This window comes from Blennius ocellaris, assembly GCF_963422515.1.
Source record: "Blennius ocellaris genome assembly, chromosome: 4".
NCBI classification, from domain to species: domain Eukaryota; kingdom Metazoa; phylum Chordata; class Actinopteri; order Blenniiformes; family Blenniidae; genus Blennius; species Blennius ocellaris.
Window position 1 is genome coordinate 61,810 of NC_137653.1, and position 17,489 is coordinate 79,298.

The 17,489-nt window shown below is 46.6% G+C and overlaps 1 protein-coding gene across 1 annotated transcript in view; it reads right to left on the minus strand.

Moving 5' to 3' along the window:
* ripor3 (RIPOR family member 3) overlaps positions 1 to 11,004 on the minus strand; it is a 30,219-nt gene extending 19,215 nt beyond the window's left edge. The window contains 3 exon segments of the mRNA XM_080495322.1: positions 1,281 to 1,421; positions 2,525 to 2,866; positions 10,748 to 11,004. Of these exon segments, the coding sequence (XP_080351448.1) occupies positions 1,281 to 1,421; positions 2,525 to 2,616 (233 nt within the window). The 5' untranslated portion in view covers positions 2,617 to 2,866; positions 10,748 to 11,004.
* Positions 11,005 to 17,489: the final 6,485 nt, after the last annotated feature.

The window sequence follows — 17,489 nt, forward strand, 5'->3', positions numbered from 1 at the left end:
TCTGGTAGTCTGATAGTCTGGGTAGTCTGGTAGTCTGGTAGTCTGGTAGTCTGGTAGTCTGGGTAGTCTGGTAGTCTGGTAGTCTGGTAGTCTGGGTAGTCTGGTAGTCTGGTAGTCTGGGTAGTCTGGTAGTCGGGTAGTCTGGTAGTCTGGGTAGTCTGGTAGTCTGGTAGTCTGGGTAGTCTGGTAGTCTGGTAGTCTGGGTAGTCTGGTAGTCTGGGTAGTGTGGTAGTCTGGTAGTCTGGTAGTCTGGGTCGTCTGGTAGTCTGGGTAGTCTGGGTAGTCTGGTAGTCTGGGTAGTCTGGTAGTCTGGGTCGTCTGGTAGTCTGGGTCGTCTGGGTAGTCTGGGTAGTCTGGTAGTCTGGGTAGTCTGGGTAGTCTGGTAGTCTGGGTCGTCTGGGTAGTCTGGGTAGTCTGGTAGTCTGGTAGTCTGGGTAGTCTGGGTAGTCTGGTAGTCTGGGTCGTCTGGTAGTCTGGGTAGTCTGGGTAGTCTGATAGTCTGGGTAGTCTGGTAGTCTGGGTAGTCTGGGTAGTCTGGTAGTCTGGGTAGTCTGGTAGTCTTGGTCGTCTGGTAGTCTGGGTAGTCTGGTAGTCTGGTAGTCTGGGTAGTCTGGTAGTCTGGGTCGTCTGGTAGTCTGGGTCGTCTGGTAGTCTGGGTAGTCTGGGTAGTCTGGTAGTCTGGGTCGTCTGGGTAGTCTGGTAGTCTGGGTAGTCTGGGTAGTCTGGTAGTCTGGGTCGTCTGGTAGTCTGGTAGTCTGGGTAGTCTGGTAGTCTGGTAGTCTGGTAGTCTGGGTAGTCTGGTAGTCTGGTAGTCTGGTAGTCTGGTAGTCTGGGTAGTCTGGTAGTCTGGTAGTCTGGTAGTCTGGTAGTCTGGGTAGTCTGGTAGTCTGGTAGTCTGGTAGTCTGGGTCGTCTGGGTAGTCTGGTAGTCTGGGTAGTCTGGGTAGTCTGGTAGTCTGGGTAGTCTGGGTCGTCTGGTAGTCTGGGTCGTCTGGTAGTCTGGGTAGTCTGGGTAGTCTGGTAGTCTGGTAGTCTGGGTAGTCTGGGTAGTCTGGTAGTCTGGTAGTCTGGGTCGTCTGGTAGTCTGGGTAGTCTGGTAGTCTGGGTAGTGTGGTAGTCTGGTAGTCTGGGTAGTCTGGGTAGTCTGGTAGTCTGGGTCGTCTGGTAGTCTGGGTAGTCTGGGTAGTCTGGTAGTCTGGGTAGTCGGGTAGTCTGGGTAGTCTGGGTAGTCTGGGTAGTCTGGGTAGTCTGGTAGTCTGGTAGTCTGGGTCCAGGTCTTACTTCAGTCCTCGACGCAGAGCCTGGAAGATCCGGTCCACCTGCTCCGGCTGCACAGACCTCAGGACCCCCGACCCCCAGGGGGCGCCGTGCATTCTGGGAGGTTTCCCCCCCCCCACGGCTTTAGAGCGCAGAGAGGGGGGCCTGGGAACACACACACACACACACACACACACACACACACACACACACACACAGTGCCAGATTATTGGTCCAGTTTACAGGTGATTATATTTTGTTACTTTAAAATTTTTCATTTCATCATCATCCTCAGAAGATATAATCTGGATTAGAGAAGGAAGATGCTCTATAATCTGGATTAGAGGAGGAAGACGCTCTATAATCTGGTGTTAGAGGAGGAAGATGCTCTATAATCTGGTGTTAGAGGGGGGAAGATGCTCTATAATCTGGATTAGAGAAGGAAGATGCTCTATACTCTGGATTAGAGGAGGAAGACGCTCTATAATCTGGTGTTAGAGGAGGGAGACGCTCTATAATCTGGTGTTAGAGGACGAAGACGCTCTATAATCTGGATTAGAGGAGGAAGATGCTCTATAATCTGGTGTTAGAGGAGGAAGATGCTCTATAATCTGGATTAGAGGAGGAAGATGCTCTATAATCTGGATTAGAGAAGGAAGATGCTCTATAATCTGGATTAGAGGAGGAAGACGCTCTATAATCTGGTGTTAGAGGAGGAAGATGCTCTATAATCTGGTGTTAGAGGAGGAAGACGCTCTATAATCTGGATTAGAGGAGGAAGATGCTCTATAATCTGGTGTTAGAGGAGGAAGATGCTCTATAATCTGGATTAGAGGAGGAAGATGCTCTATAATCTGGTGTTAGAGGGGGAAGATGCTCTATAATCTGGTGTTAGAGGAGGAAGATGCTCTATAATCTGGATTAGAGGAGGAAGATGCTCTATAATCTGGATTAGAGGAGGGAGATGCTCTATAATCTGGATTAGAGGAGGAAGATGCTCTATAATCTGGATTAGAGGAGGGAGATGCTCTATAATCTGGATTAGAGGAGGGAGATGCTCTATAATCTGGATTAGAGGAGGAAGATGCTCTATAATCTGGATTAGAGGAGGAAGATGCTCTATAATCTGGTGTTAGAGGAGGAAGACGCTCTATAATCTGGATTAGAGGAGGAAGACGCTCTATCGCGCCGGCACCCCGAGGGTCTGTTGACAAGGAAACGATTTCCATGTCGGAGTCCGTTACCATGGCGACGGTCACGATCCTCACCGTCGCCCTGCTAGGGAGCTGAACCCGGTGAAGGAGCGGCTCCTGGGGACCGGCCCTCCGTCGGGGGAGGGGAACCGCAGCTTCACCGACATCCTGCCTGACGGAGAAGAACGACTCAGGGTGGAGTCTGAGTCCTGTGACGGAGGAACGACTCAGGGTGGAGTCTGAGTCCTGTGACGGAGGAACGACTCAGGGTGGAGTCTGAGTCCTGTGACGGAGGAACGACTCAGGGTGGAGTCTGAGTCCTGTGACGGAGGAACGACTCTTCCAGCTGTTGTCAAAGTCGTTACTGGAAACAGCTGTGACGTCACTCATATGTTATGTTCAGAGAGCCGTTGTTTCCTGGATTAGAAGAAGGAGGAGGAGGAGAGAGGAGGAGAAGAAGAAGACAAAGAAGAAGGAGGAGGAGAAGGAGGAGGAGGAAAGAGGAGGAGGAGGAGGAGGGGAGGAGGAGAAGAAGAAGACAAACACGAAGGAGGAGGAGGAGGAGGAGGAGGAGGAGAACACAAAGAAGAAAGAGGAGGAGGAGGAGGAGGAGAAGAAGGAGAAGAAGGAGGAGAAGAAGGAGGAGGAGAAGAAGGAGGAGAAGGAGGAGGAGAAGAAGGAGAAGAACTCAGTCCTCCGAACAGCAACGTGTTTTTCCAGCGTTTTCTCTGGCGTCTCGCCCAAACAGAGAAAAGGCGTGTTGGCCCTCTACTGCCCCACCAGGTCACCTCCTGTACTGCACCCTGCAAGTACTACACCCTGCAAGTACTGCACCCTGCAAGTACTGCACCCTGCAAGTACTACACCCTGCAAGTACTGCACCCTGCAAGTACTGCACCCTGCAAGTCCTGCACCCTGCAAGTACTACACCCTGCAAGTCCTGCACCCTGCAAGTACTACACCCTGTAAGTACTACACCCTGCAAGTACTGCACCCTGCAAGTACTACACCCTGCAAGTACTACACCCTGCAAGTACTGCACCCTGCAAGTACTACACCCTGCAAGTACTGCACCCTGCAAGTACTACACCCTGCAAGTACTACACCCTGCAAGTCCTGCACCCTGCAAGTACTACACCCTGCAAGTACTACACCCTGCAAGTACTGCACCCTGCAAGTACTGCACCCTGCAAGTACTACACCCTGCAAGTACTGCACCCTGCAAGTACTGCACCCTGCAAGTACTACACCCTGCAAGTACTACACCCTGCAAGTACTACACCCTGCAAGTACTACACCCTGCAAGTACTGCACCCTGCAAGTACTACACCCTGCAAGTCCTGCACCCTGCAAGTACTGCACCCTGCAAGTCCTGCACCCTGCAAGTACTGCACCCTGCAAGTACTACACCCTGCAAGTACTGCACCCTGCAAGTACTATACCCTGCAAGTACTGCACCCTGCAAGTACTGCACCCTGCAAGTACTGCACCCTGCAAGTACTGCACCCTGCAAGTACTACACCCTGCAAGTACTGCACCCTGCAAGTCCTGCACCCTGCAAGTCCTGCACCCTGCAAGTACTGCACCCTGCAAGTACTGCACCCTGCAAGTACTACACCCTGCCAGTACTGCACCCTGCAAGTACTACACCCTGCAAGTACTACACCCTGCAAGTACTGCACCCTGCAAGTACTACACCCTGCAAGTCCTGCACCCTGCAAGTACTACACCCTGCAAGTACTGCACCCTGCAAGTACTGCACCCTGCAAGTACTACACCCTGCAAGTACTGCACCCTGCAAGTACTACACCCTGCAAGTACTGTACCCTGCAAGTACTGCACCCTGCAAGTACTACACCCTGCAAGTCCTGCACCCTGCAAGTACTGCACCCTGCAAGTACTGCACCCTGCAAGTACTACACCCTGCAAGTACTGCACCCTGCAAGTACTACACCCTGCAAGTACTGCACCCTGCAAGTACTGCACCCTGCAAGTACTACACCCTGCAAGTACTACACCCTGCAAGTACTGCACCCTGCAAGTACTACACCCTGCAAGTACTACACCCTGCAAGTACTGCACCCTGCAAGTACTGCACCCTGCAAGTACTACACCCTGCAAGTACTGCACCCTGCAAGTACTGCACCCTGCAAGTACTGCACCCTACAAGTACTACACCCTGCAAGTACTGCACCCTGCAAGTACTGCACCCTGCAAGTACTGCACCCTGCAAGTACTGCACCCTACAAGTACTACACCCTGCAAGTACTGCACCCTGCAAGTACTGCACCCTGCAAGTACTGCACCCTACAAGTACTACACCCTGCAAGTACTGCACCCTGCAAGTACTGCACCCTGCAAGTCCTGCACCTTGCAAGTCCTGCACCCTGCAAGTACTACACCCTGCAAGTACTGCACCCTGCAAGTACTACACCCTGCAAGTACTGCACCCTACAAGTACTACACCCTGCAAGTACTGCACCCTGCAAGTACTGCACCCTGCAAGTACTACACCCTGCAAGTACTGCACCCTGCAAGTACTACACCCTGCAAGTACTACACCCTGCAGCAGCTGAAGGAGACGAGAACGTTTGATCTCAGGAAACAAACAGAGCAGTAAACTAACTGGTGAACTGAAACGTGAAGTTGTTTTCAGAACGTTGCCATGTGGATGCAGACGTTTTGCGAAACGCTGCCTTTTCACTTGAAACGGTGGTTTTAGAGTCTCCTTGGTAACCATGGTAACCACGAGATCTAGAGCCGCGTCGGTAGAACCGCCTGAGCAACACACACCGGAGACGTCCCAGCTGGCCTTCAACAATGTTTAAAATCCTGACACACCCTACACACACAGACACACACACACACACACACACACACACACACACACACACACACACACACACACACACACACACACACACACACACACACGGGGACCGTTGAATGCAGTGTGTTCACGCTGCAGCCGGAGCGTCTTTTAACTGTGACGATGGCAAAAGAAACTCTGAACTCTGAACTCTAAACTCTAAACTCTGAACTCTGAAGTCTGAACTCTAAACTCTAAACTCTAAACTCTAAACTCTGAAGTCTGAAGTCTGAACTCTAAACTCTAAACTCTGAAGTCTGAAGTCTGAACTCTAAACTCTAAACTCTAAACTCTGAAGTCTGAAGTCTGAAGTCTGAACTCTAAACTCTGAACTCTGAACTCTGAACTCTGAAGTCTGAAGTCTGAACTCTGAACTCTGAACTCTGAACTCTAAACTCTAAACTCTAAACTCTAAACTCTAAACTCTAAACTCTAAACTCTAAACTCTGAACTCTGAACTCTGAACTCTGAACTCTGAACTCTGAACTCTAAACTCTAAACTCTAAACTCTAAACTCTAAACTCTAAACTCTAAACTCTAAACTCTAAACTCTGAACTCTGAACTCTGAACTCTGAACTCTGAACTCTGAACTCTGAACTCTGCGGCTCCGTTCCTGCAGGAAAACCAGACCTTTGTACAAAAACCCTCTTTTATTATGAAACAGTTCAGAGAAACTGCAGCTGAAAAGTTACAACGCAGCTTCACAGACGTGTGGCTGCTGTGAGGGGGCGTGGCCTGGTGGGAGGGGCGTGGCCTGTGAGTTCTGCAGCGTCTTATGGGAGAATGACCAGTCCTGCAGAAAAAGCTTGTTTTACGTCAGCCTGCTGAACTTTGGTCTGGTTCTTCTGGCTCTTCTGGTTCTTCTGGCTCTTCTGGTTCTTCTGGTTCTTCTGGCTCTTCTGGTTCTTCTGGTTCTTCTGCTTCTTCTGGTTCTTCTGGCTCTTCTTGTTCTTCTGGTTCTTCTGGCTCTTCTGGTTCTTCTGGTTCTTCTGGCTCTTCTGGTTCTTCTGGTTCTTCTGCTTCTTCTGGTTCTTCTGGCTCTTCTGGTTCTTCTGGCTCTTCTGGCTCTTCTGGTTCTTCTGCTTCTTCTGGCTCTTCTTGTTCTTCTGGCTCTTCTGGTTCTTCTGGTTCTTCTGGCTCTTCTGGTTCTTCTGGTTCTTCTGGTTCTTCTGGCTCTTCTGGTTCTTCTGGCTCTTCTGGTTCTTCTGGTTCTTCTGCTTCTTCTGGTTCTTCTGGCTCTTCTGGTTCTTCTGGCTCTTCTGGCTCTTCTGCTTCTTCTGGTTCTTCTGGCTCTTCTGGTTCTTCTGGCTCTTCTGGTTCTTCTGACTCTTCTGGCTCTTCTGGTTCTTCTGGCTCTTCTGGTTCTTCTGGTTCTTCTGGGCTCATAAAGGACGACTGAGGTTGATCTGACGTGTTTTATTTTGGCGGGGCAGCTCCCTCGTATTGAATAGAAGAAGTGACAGAAGACGCGTTGAGATGTTTAAAGAGACGTTGGTGAAACTGAACAATATCGGAGGAGATTTTATAACCTAGAAATGTAATATTTGTTTTTAAATGATGAAATACGCGACGCGTTGTTCAGTTTAAAAGCTCCGCTGACAGATCGTGGTGCAATAAGTGATGATGTGTTATTGATGACATCATTGTTAGTCTGAGGCTCGTTTACACATTTCAAGTGGAAACTGTGTTCTGGGTTTTTGTTTCTCATGAATCTTCTGCTGTTTGTTGATCTGTTTACTGGTTCCTTGTTGTTTTAGATGTTTGTGACGAGATCGAATGAGAAACTTTCAGTTTCTTATATCTGAGCTGCAGTTTGACAATATTGTCGAATATTCCAGAACATTGTACCAGGAGAACCAGGAGAACCAGGAAAGCTGCTCTGGAACCAGAACCTTTAACGAGTTAAAGCTGATTCTTGTTTTGATCTGAAGTTTTGCTGACAAACTGAAACTGATTCACTTTGTGACGACGACTGAAGCCGTTTCTGTGTCGTTATGATGAATTCTCCTCGCAGACATGTTAACAGGGGTCTGCTGACCCCCCCCCCCCCCCCCCCCCCCCCTCCAGACCCCCTGGACCCCCCCTCCCCCACTTCCTGTTTGCTCCCTTTACTAAACATTTCTCCCCACGTCTGCCTCCGACCTCAGAGCTTTAGCAACACTTTGAATCCTCTGGTGGCCCCCAGGGGCCAGCAGCACAACAACAACAACAACAACAAGTCACAACAACAACAACAACAACAAAACAACAACAAAACAACAACAACCGAATGCATCAGTAAACAAGACCCCAGAAAAAAGCTCCACTGTGACTTTAACCTTCTAGTCCTCGTTTCCCCGTCACTCTGCTTGTTCTCTCACTTCTCTCATGTGTTTGTCCTGGTGCAGAACCCCCCCCCCCCCCCCCCCGACAACCCCCACCCCCCCTACAGCCCCCCTCCACCCCCCCCCCCCCGCTGTGTGTGCTAGCCTCAGCTTTTCACATTAAAAGACTCCTCAGTAACTTAATCCTTCAATCTATTGACATGAACTCTGAGTGAACATCTCCACTCCTCTGAGAACACACACACACACACACACACACACACACACACACACACACACACACACACACACACACACACACACACACACACACACACACACACACACACACACACACACACACACACACACACACACACACACACACAGTTTGTTTGGACATGTTGAGGAACACGATGTTTCTCTGATTCTCTTCATCAACCAGCAGACAGAAATGCTGACGTGAAGAAAACCTCCCGTCCTGTTGTTGTTTGTTGTTTATCTGCTTATTGTTTACCTGCTGGTTGTTTACCTGCTGGTTGTTTACCTGCTGGTTGTTTACATGCTGGTTGTTTATCTGCTGGTTGTTTACCTGCTGGTTGTTTACCTGCTGGTTGTTTATCCAGACAGTCGTGGTGGACGAAGCTGGTCAGTGAGTCAATCTCTTCTGGTTCCACTGCTACAGACTTTCAGCTCCCACACCAGCGATGCTATATGCTACATGCTATATGCCACATGCTACATTCTATATGCTACATGCTACATGCTACGTTTGTCCTCATCTGCGTTCGTCAAGCCTTCATCTCGTCACTCAGTTCAGCTCTTATCTGAACACAACAACAACAACGACTTCCTCTATCAGCTGCAAACACCAGTAGACCTCCTGCTGGGACGTGATAACACACACACACACACACACACACACACACACACACACACACACACACACACACACACACACACACAGACACACACACACACACACACACACACACACACACACACACACACACCGAGCACCGAGGCCCAGTGAGCAGCAGATTCTGACCCGACTGGTTGTTGATGTTTTCTCTGGCAGTTTGCCAACTGAGGTTCATGAGAAACTGAGAGAAAAACCTCTGATGGAGGAACTGATGGAGGAACTGATGGAGGAACTCATGAACTGATGGAGGAACTGATGAACTGATGGAGGAACTGATGGACTGGTGGAGGAACTGATGGACTGGTGGAGGAACTGATGGAGGAACTGATGGACTGATGGAGGAACTGATGGAGGAACTGATGGACTGATGGAGGAACTGATGGACTGGTGGAGGAACTGATGGACTGGTGGAGGAACTGATGGAGGAACTGATGGACTGATGGAGGAACTGGTGGAGGAACTGATGGACTGGTGGAGGAACTGATGGAGGAACTGATGGACTGGTGGAGGAACTGATGGACTGGTGGAGGAACTGATGGAGGAACTGATGGACTGATGGAGGAACTGGTGGAGGAACTGATGGACTGGTGGAGGAACTGATGGAGGAACGGATGAACTGATGGAGGAACTGATGGACTGATGGAGGAACGGATGAACTGATGGAGGAACGGATGAACTGATGGAGGAACTGATGAACTGATGGAGGAACTGATGGACTGATGGAGGAACTGATGGACTGATGGAGGAACTGATGGACTGATGGAGGAACGGATGAACTGATGGAGGAACTGATGGACTGATGGAGGAACTGATGGCATTCCTGGTTCTATGTAGCAGACAGATGTGAGAACAAGTCAGAGCAGCACTGAGTTCTCATGCTCTCATGTTCTCCTGCCCTCATGTTCTCATGCTCTCATGTTCTCATGCTCTCATGTTCTCCTGCCCTCATGTTCTCATGCTCTCATGTTCTCATGCTCTCATGTTCTCCTGCTCTCATGTTCTCATGTTCTCACCACACAGTGGAATGAGTTCAGCCAAAGTTTCTACAAGAAGAATCATGTTACTGCTTTTTTTTTAAATTCTGTTGAAGGTTTATGTTCTAAAATAAAGTGGACGTCAGAATAAAAGCAGCTGTTCTGCAGCATCAGGAGGAGAACCGGTGGAACAGAGGAACCCGGAGCCGCCGCTCTAGAACCCAGCGCAACAACATCGTTTAAGAAAACCCAACATCTGAGCTGTGAAGTCACAGGAACAAACAGGAAACACCTTCTACCTGAAGGAAACCTGACAAAATAAAAGCAGAACAAACGGAAACACCTTCTACCTGAAGGAAACCTGACAAAATAAAAGCAGAACAAACGGAAACACCTTCTACCTGAAGGAAACCTGACAAAATAAAAGCAGAACAAACAGGAAACACGTTCTACCTGAAAGAAACCTGACAAAATAAAAGCAGAACAAACAGGAAGCACCTTCTACCTGAAGGAAACCTGACAAAATAAAAGCAGAACAAAAAAGGGCAGAACCTTTAAACTGTGGTTCTCCAGCCTGTTTTCATCTGCCGCTACGCTTTGTGTTTTTTCACATTAAAATTTAAAAAATCTGCCTCAAAATGTGAACATTTGGCAGTAAAATGTTAAATTAGGAGGTTTTTTGCATTTAAGTACGGAAACTTTGTATTAAAATGTTGACATTTTGGATTAAAAAGCTACATTTGATTAGATAAATGTTGAATTAAGGCTATTGTAGCTTTGAGATGCTACGTTTTTAGCATTGTAGCATCATGATGCTAAATTCTAATTAGATTAATGTCAATGCAGATTTAAAATGCTGAATTTTTAGCACTTTGTATTAAACATCTAGCATTTAAATAAATAAGTGAATTTTTAGCATCAAAACGCTGAAAAGCATTAAAATGAGGACATTTTGCAAAACAAATGATAAACTGTGACATTCAACAGGTTAAAATATAGAAACGATCAAATATAACCCTTATTATGAATAGAGCAATGATATGTTTTACCATTATAGCATCAAAATGCTAAATATAAATACTTCAATGCTAAATTAGTTTCTTTAAACAGATAATCTATCAAATTAAAATTAAAAACAGATAAAAAACCGAAAATGAACGTCCAGAAAACAGTTTGTGGAAAAACAAGCAGGAATTAAAACATTCGAAGCTTTTAAATGTTTCACTAACCTGAAGGGTGGAGGAGCCTCCACCCGCTGTCCAGTGTGTGTGTGTGTGTGTGTGTGTGTGTGTGTGTGTGTGTGTGTGTGTGTGTGTGTGTGTGTGTGTGTGTGTGTGTGTGTGTGTGTGTGTGTGTGTGTGTGTGTGTGTGTCTGCTCCCTGCTGATAGCTTCAGTCCAGCTCAGTTTCTCAACCAGACGAAATGAATCCACTTTCTTTTTGCTCTTTTCTTCTCCTCACTTCTCCTCCTCCTCTTCTTCTTCTTCTTCTCCTCTTCTTCTCCTCTCTGCTCTCACACACTCATTTTCTTTCCCCCCTCCGTTCCCTCTGCTCTCTCTCGCACTCTCTCTCTCTCTCTCCCTCTCTCTCTCTCTCTCTCGCCACTCCCTTTCCTGCTCTCCTCTCCTCTTTCAGTGCCTCCCTCTCTCTCTCTCTCCCTCCCTCGCTCCCTCTCTCCCTCCATATCTGCAGCTAGCTAAGTTTTCTTTCTCTTCTCTTCTCACTCTTCCTCCATCCCTCCATCTGTCGCTCAATGCTTCTCCTCCGTCACCTTCAGCCTTCCCTCGCTTCTTTCTTCACCTCATTCATTCCATTCTTTCTTTGCTCCTTCCTCTCCCTCTGAACTACTTTCTTCCTCTTTATTATCTCTCCCCCTTTCTTTGTGTTTTGTCATTTCTTTTCCTCTTTTTTCTAAAGTTGTTTTAATTGACCTTCCAACATTCCTCTGAACCTTCTTCTTCTCCTCCTTCAGTTTACTTTCTTTTTGTTGTTCTTGTCTTTCTTCTTCTTCTACTCGACCTGAGCTGTAAATCTCTCTCTCTTTCTCTCTCTCTCTCTCGCTTTCTCTCTTTCTTCCCATCCCCCCGTTGCTCCACTTGCTGAGGGGCATGTTGAACTCAGAGAGAGAGAAAGAGAGAGAAAGAGAGAGAGAGAGAATCACCAAAACTAAATCACTTCTTTTCCCATCCTCTGTTAGTTTTCATCAAATTCGGTCCACAAGTTGTTGAGTTATTACCAACCTACTAGCCAACCTACTAACCAGCTGTGAGTGTGAGTCCTCTCCCTCACAGGCCATTCACAGATTCTTCCCTTCATGACATCACATGGGGAAAAACTGAAAACTGACAAAGGTTATAATGAATATATTCATTATATTATCATTATATGAATATTCTCATCACAATGAGTGGAGACGGAGTAGAGACCTATAATACTGCACTGCCTGAGTATTGTGAAATACTGTGGTGTATAATACTACATAATACTGCACTGCCCCCTACAGGTCTGGCTGATCAAAGCAGCTGTGAACTGGTGGATGTGAGTGAAGATGATTATTTAAACATAGAGAGAATTATCAGCTGTTAAACGTGGCCTCAGAATCACACACACACACACACACACACACACACACACACACACACACACTGTCAGCTGTCACGGCGAGTGTGTGAGGAGGGAGTGGAGCCTCCAGACACACAGGACGTCTCTTTCTCCTTATCTATGTCTGCCACATGTGTGTGTGTGTGTGTGTGTGTGTGTGTGCGTGTGTGTGCGCATGCACCATTAATGTTTTTGCGAGGACCAATTTGATTTTAACTAGTTTAATTTATTAACTTAAATCACCTCATTTTGAGTTTGGGATTAAATCATATATATATATGTATAATCACTGACATGGAGCCATGTTGTGTCGAGGTGGAGGTGGAGGTGGTGGTGGAGGTGGAGGTGGAGGTGGAGGAGATGGTGGTGGAGGTGGAGGTCGTTCCTGCTGGTTGGAAATCTAAGACCACAACGACACGGCTGCTGTAGAACAGCTGTTGGCCTCTGGGGGGCAGCACTCAGAACCAGGAGTGTAGAACAGCTGTTGGCCTCTGGGGGGCAGCACTCAGAACCAGGAGTGTAGAACAGCTGTTGGCCTCTGGGGGGCAGCACTCAGAACCAGGAGTGTAGAACAGCTGTGGGCCTCCAGGGGGCAGCACTGAGAACCAGGAGTGTAGAACAGCTGTTGGCCTCTGGGGGGCAGCACTGAGAACCAGGAGTGTAGAACAGCTGTTGGCCTCTGGGGGGCAGCACTGAGAACCAGGAGTGTAGAACAGCTGTTGGCCTCTGGGGGGCAGCACTGAGAACCAGGAGTTGAACGTGAATCAATGTGAGCTTTTAAAGAACAACTTGATGACGATAACAGAGGATCAGTCAGAACCGGGTTCTAATAATGTTTCATGGGTTGTTCTTCTTGTTCTAGTTCTGTTTTTCTATCTAGAAACTAGATAAAGTGTTTATATTTCTACTGCATGTGACGTGGATCAGAGTTTCCTACTTAGAAATGTATTTAAAGTGCTGATCAGAGCAGTGGTCGGTATGGTTCTCTTCCACTGCAGCATGGCGCCCCCTGCTGGCCAGGTGGTGCTACTGACTCCTGTTCTCCACTGCAGCATGGCGCCCCCTGCTGGCCATGTGGTGCTACTGACTCCTGTTCTCCACTGCAGCATGGCGCCCCCTGCTGGCCATGTGGTGCCAATCAGTCCTGTTCTCCACTGAGGGACAAACTTCTGGACCAAACGAGTCTCTGTCGTTCTTTTTCCTCTGAAACTGAAACTAAAATGAAGGAAGAAGAAAACACATTTTGTTGTCGTTTCCCTGTGGAGCTGATCTGAAGCACAAACTCTCCACTGAACGGTGACGATCGAACATTCCTCATGTCCTCTGCTCACCGTTCACTCAGTTAAAACAAACCCTAACCCTCACTAACCCTAACTAACCTTAACTAATCCTAACTCACCCTTACTAACCCTAACTAATCCTCAATAATCCTAACTAATCGTAACTAACAGTAACTAATCCTAACTAACCTTAACTAATCCTAACTAACCCTAACTCACCCTTACTAACCCTCAATAACCCTAACTAATCGTATCTAACGGTAACTAATCCTAACTAACCTTAACTAATGCTAACTAACCCTAACTCACCCTTACTAACCCTAGCTAATCCTCAATAACCCTAACTAATGTAACTAATCCTAACTAACCTTAACTAATCCTCACTAACGGTAACTAATCTGAATGGTAACTAATCCTCACTAATCTTAACTAATCCTCACTAATGGTAACGAACCCTAACTAATGGTAACTAATCCTAACTAACGGTAACTAACGGTAACTAACCCTAACTAATGGTAACTAACCCTAACTAATGGTAACTAATCCTTACTAACCCTAACTAATGGTAACTAACCCTAACTAACAGTAACTAATCCTAACTAACGGTAACTAAGCCTAACTAACAGCAACTAACCCTAGCTAACGGTAACTAATCCTAACTAACGGCAACTAACCCTAACTAACGGTAGCTAACCCTAACCAACGGTAACTAACCCTTACTAACCTACCCTAACTAACTACCCTCCACGTTGATGGAAATGTGCTGCAGCCTCTTTCACAGCAGCACTCAGCAGTGGTTACCATGGCAACAGGCCCGGACCAGAGCACCGAGCCAACATGGCTGCCAGCGGCGCTCTGGAGTCTCTGGTCATGTGACGTCTGTCTGAGCGCCTCGTCAGGTTTTGTTTAGTCGTTGTCTTTTGTGCAGTGCAGTGCAGTGCAGTGGTACTCCCAGGTAACCCTCCCCTTCTCCAGGACTCTGATGTCACTGACGTGATGTCACTGACGTGATGTCACTGACGTGATGTCACTGACGTGATGTCACTGACGTGATGTCACTGACGTGATGTCACTGACGTGTTCAAACTACGAAAGAAGTCAAACTCCGGAGACGCCGTCGTTTTCTGACGTATCGTTTCAATTGGGCTTGATGGCGTTTAGTAAGTACTCGTACTCCTATCGGTACTCGCTAAAGGTTAGTACTCCTTCTTGTACTTGTTCTTTAAAAAAAACATTTTCGGTTTATCCCTGAATTTTTCTTCTTTCCCTCTGAAAATTTCAACTTTTCAGATTTTTTCAAAAGATGTACCACAGGTGTGTATTGACTTGTACTCTGGAGGTACGGAGGTACTCTGGAGGTACGGAGGTACCCTGGAGGTACTCTGGAGGTACTCTGGAGGTACTCTGGAGGTACCCCTTGTACTTGTTCAGAGACAATGAGGGTCAAATACAAACAAACAAACAAACAGACAAATAAATAAAAACAAAACATCAGTTCTCGGTCGACGGTAAAAACGACAGCAGAACGACACGATGAGGTTTTATAATAGAAAACATAGAAAACTAGAAGTAGAACTTCTCTTTTCCATCAGTCAGATTTTTCTTCATGATCAGTTCATTTTAACGTTTTAACTGTTGAAGTGACTCTGATCGTCTGTAGTGTTTAAACAGTCATGATAGATCATATATAATAACTTATTATTATTGATCATCTATATTGTTTAAAGTATCATGATAGATCATATATAATAACTTATTATTGATCATCTATATTGTTTAAAGTATCATGATAGATAGTATATAATAATGTATTATTGTTGTGGAGAAACTTTCCTGCTCCTTGTTTTCACACGTATGTAGAATTACACACACGTATTTCTACATACGTGTGAAAACGTGGATGTAGATAGTTTATTTTTGTATATGTGCATGTCCATGAAATCTAATGTATTTATTTGGAACAGATTATCTACAAGTGGTTTGTGTTGATGGTGAAACTTCTTTGTTTAGATTCGTCCTGAATGAGTCGTGATATTTTAAACAACATTCAAGTTCATTTTGATTTGATTTGACGTTTCAGGTTCAACATTAACGGAATATTTTCATCCCAGTATGTATTTATATATTGTATAACACGACGATGTAGAAGGAAGACTCAACAAGTAAAGTAGAATTAGTTCATAGACGCAACAATCTTTAATCCTTCTCATTTTAAAACGGATTTGATTGAGAATCGACGGATGGAAGTACTTTATTGATCCCAGGAGGACGTTGTGGTAATTAATCCACTCACAACAAATAGAAGTTAAAAGAACAGCCGGGAGGAGAAAGTTAAATCAAAGTTACAGAATTCAGGGATAAACAGAAAAAAGGGTGTTTACAGAAGTTTATATTTAACTTTTAATTCAACTTTTATTTATAGATGAAAAATGACAAATGTCATTCTTCTTTGAAGAACCGAGTCTGATGAAAGAATGAATGGATGGATGAATGAATGAATGGATGGATGGATGAATGAATGAATGGATGGATGGATGAATGGATGAATGAATGGATGGATGAATGAAAGTCCACATTTCTGAAGCCTGTGCTGATGAATGTGGAGAGTTGGTCTGTTTTGTTTTGTTCCGTTTTGTTTTGTTTTGTTTTGTTCTGTTTGGGTCTGTTTTGTTTTGTTTTGTTTTGTTCTGTTTGGGTCTGTTTTGTTTTGTTTTGTTTTGGTCTGTTTTGTTCTGTTTGGGTCTGTTTTGTTTTGTTTTGTTTGGGTCTGTTTTGTTTTGTTTTGTTTTGTTCTGTTTGGGTCTGTTTTGTTTTGTTTTGTTTTGGTCTGTTTTGTTTTGTTTTGTTCTGTTTGGGTCTGTTTTGTTTTGTTTTGTTCTGTTTGGGTCTGTTTTGTTTTGTTTTGTTCTGTTTGGGTCTGTTTTGTTTTGTTTTGTTTTGTTTTGTTCTGTTTGGGTCTGTTTTGTTTTGTTTTGTTTTGTTTTGTTCTGTTTGGGTCTGTTTTGTTTTGTTTTGTTTTGTTTTGTTCTGTTTGGGTCTGTTTTGTTTTGTTTTGTTCTGTTTGGGTCTGTTTTGTTTTGTTTTGTTTTGTTTTGTTCTGTTTGGGTCTGTTTTGTTTTGTTTTGTTCTGTTTTGGTCTGGTCTGTTCTGGTCCTCAGCAGGTCTGGTCCTCAGTAGGTCTGGTCTGGTCCTCCAGGTCTGGTCCTCAGTAGGTCTGGTCCTCAGCAGGTCTGGTCCTCAGCAGGTCTGGTCCTCAGTAGGTCTGGTCCTCAGCAGGTCTGGTCCTCAGTAGGTCTGGTCTGGTCCTCCAGGTCTGGTCCTCAGTAGGTCTGGTCCTCAGCAGGTCTGGTCCTCAGTAGGTCTGGTCTGGTCTTCAGCAGGTCTGGTCCTCAGCAGGTCTGGTCCTCAGCAGGTCTGGTCTGGTCCTCCAGGTCTGGTCCTCAGTAGGTCTGGTCCTCAGCAGGTCTGGTCCTCCAGGTCTGGTCCTCAGTAGGTCTGGTCCTCAGCAGGTCTGGTCCTCCAGGTCTGGTCCTCAGTAGGTCTGGTCTGGTCTTCAGCAGGTCTGGTCCTCAGCAGGTCTGGTCCTCAGTAGGTCTGGTCCTCCAGGTCTGGTCCTCAGCAGGTCTGGTCCTCAGCAGGTCTGGTCCTCCAGAATAAAACCCGTCCGGAGGAAGGAGGACTTGATGTCGACGGAAAGAAAAAGAAAAATAAAAAGAAAGGAAAAAGGCGCAGCAGCTTCACATCTGGTCATTTGAAGTCCTGCAAACGGGCGGAACATCCGGGAGACGCAACCTGATCTGCACAAGACGTGGAATGTCTCCTTTCTTTCTCTCCTTCCGCCCTTCAGACCCGCGGTGATGGAGGAGTGGAGAGCGACATGATTGGCGGAGGACAAATGTAAAACCCGTCGGGGGCGCCGCACCGGGGGGGTCGAGGCTGAACGCCGCCCGCTTCCCTCCTCCCGTCCGCCACAGCAGCGAGACGCGTTTCCCTGCATGCGGTAAGTGAAGCGCACGGACACCTCCACCTTCCAGGCCGCGTGCGCGTGAAGCCGCTGCGGGGGGGGCGGGGGGGGGACACACAAACACGCA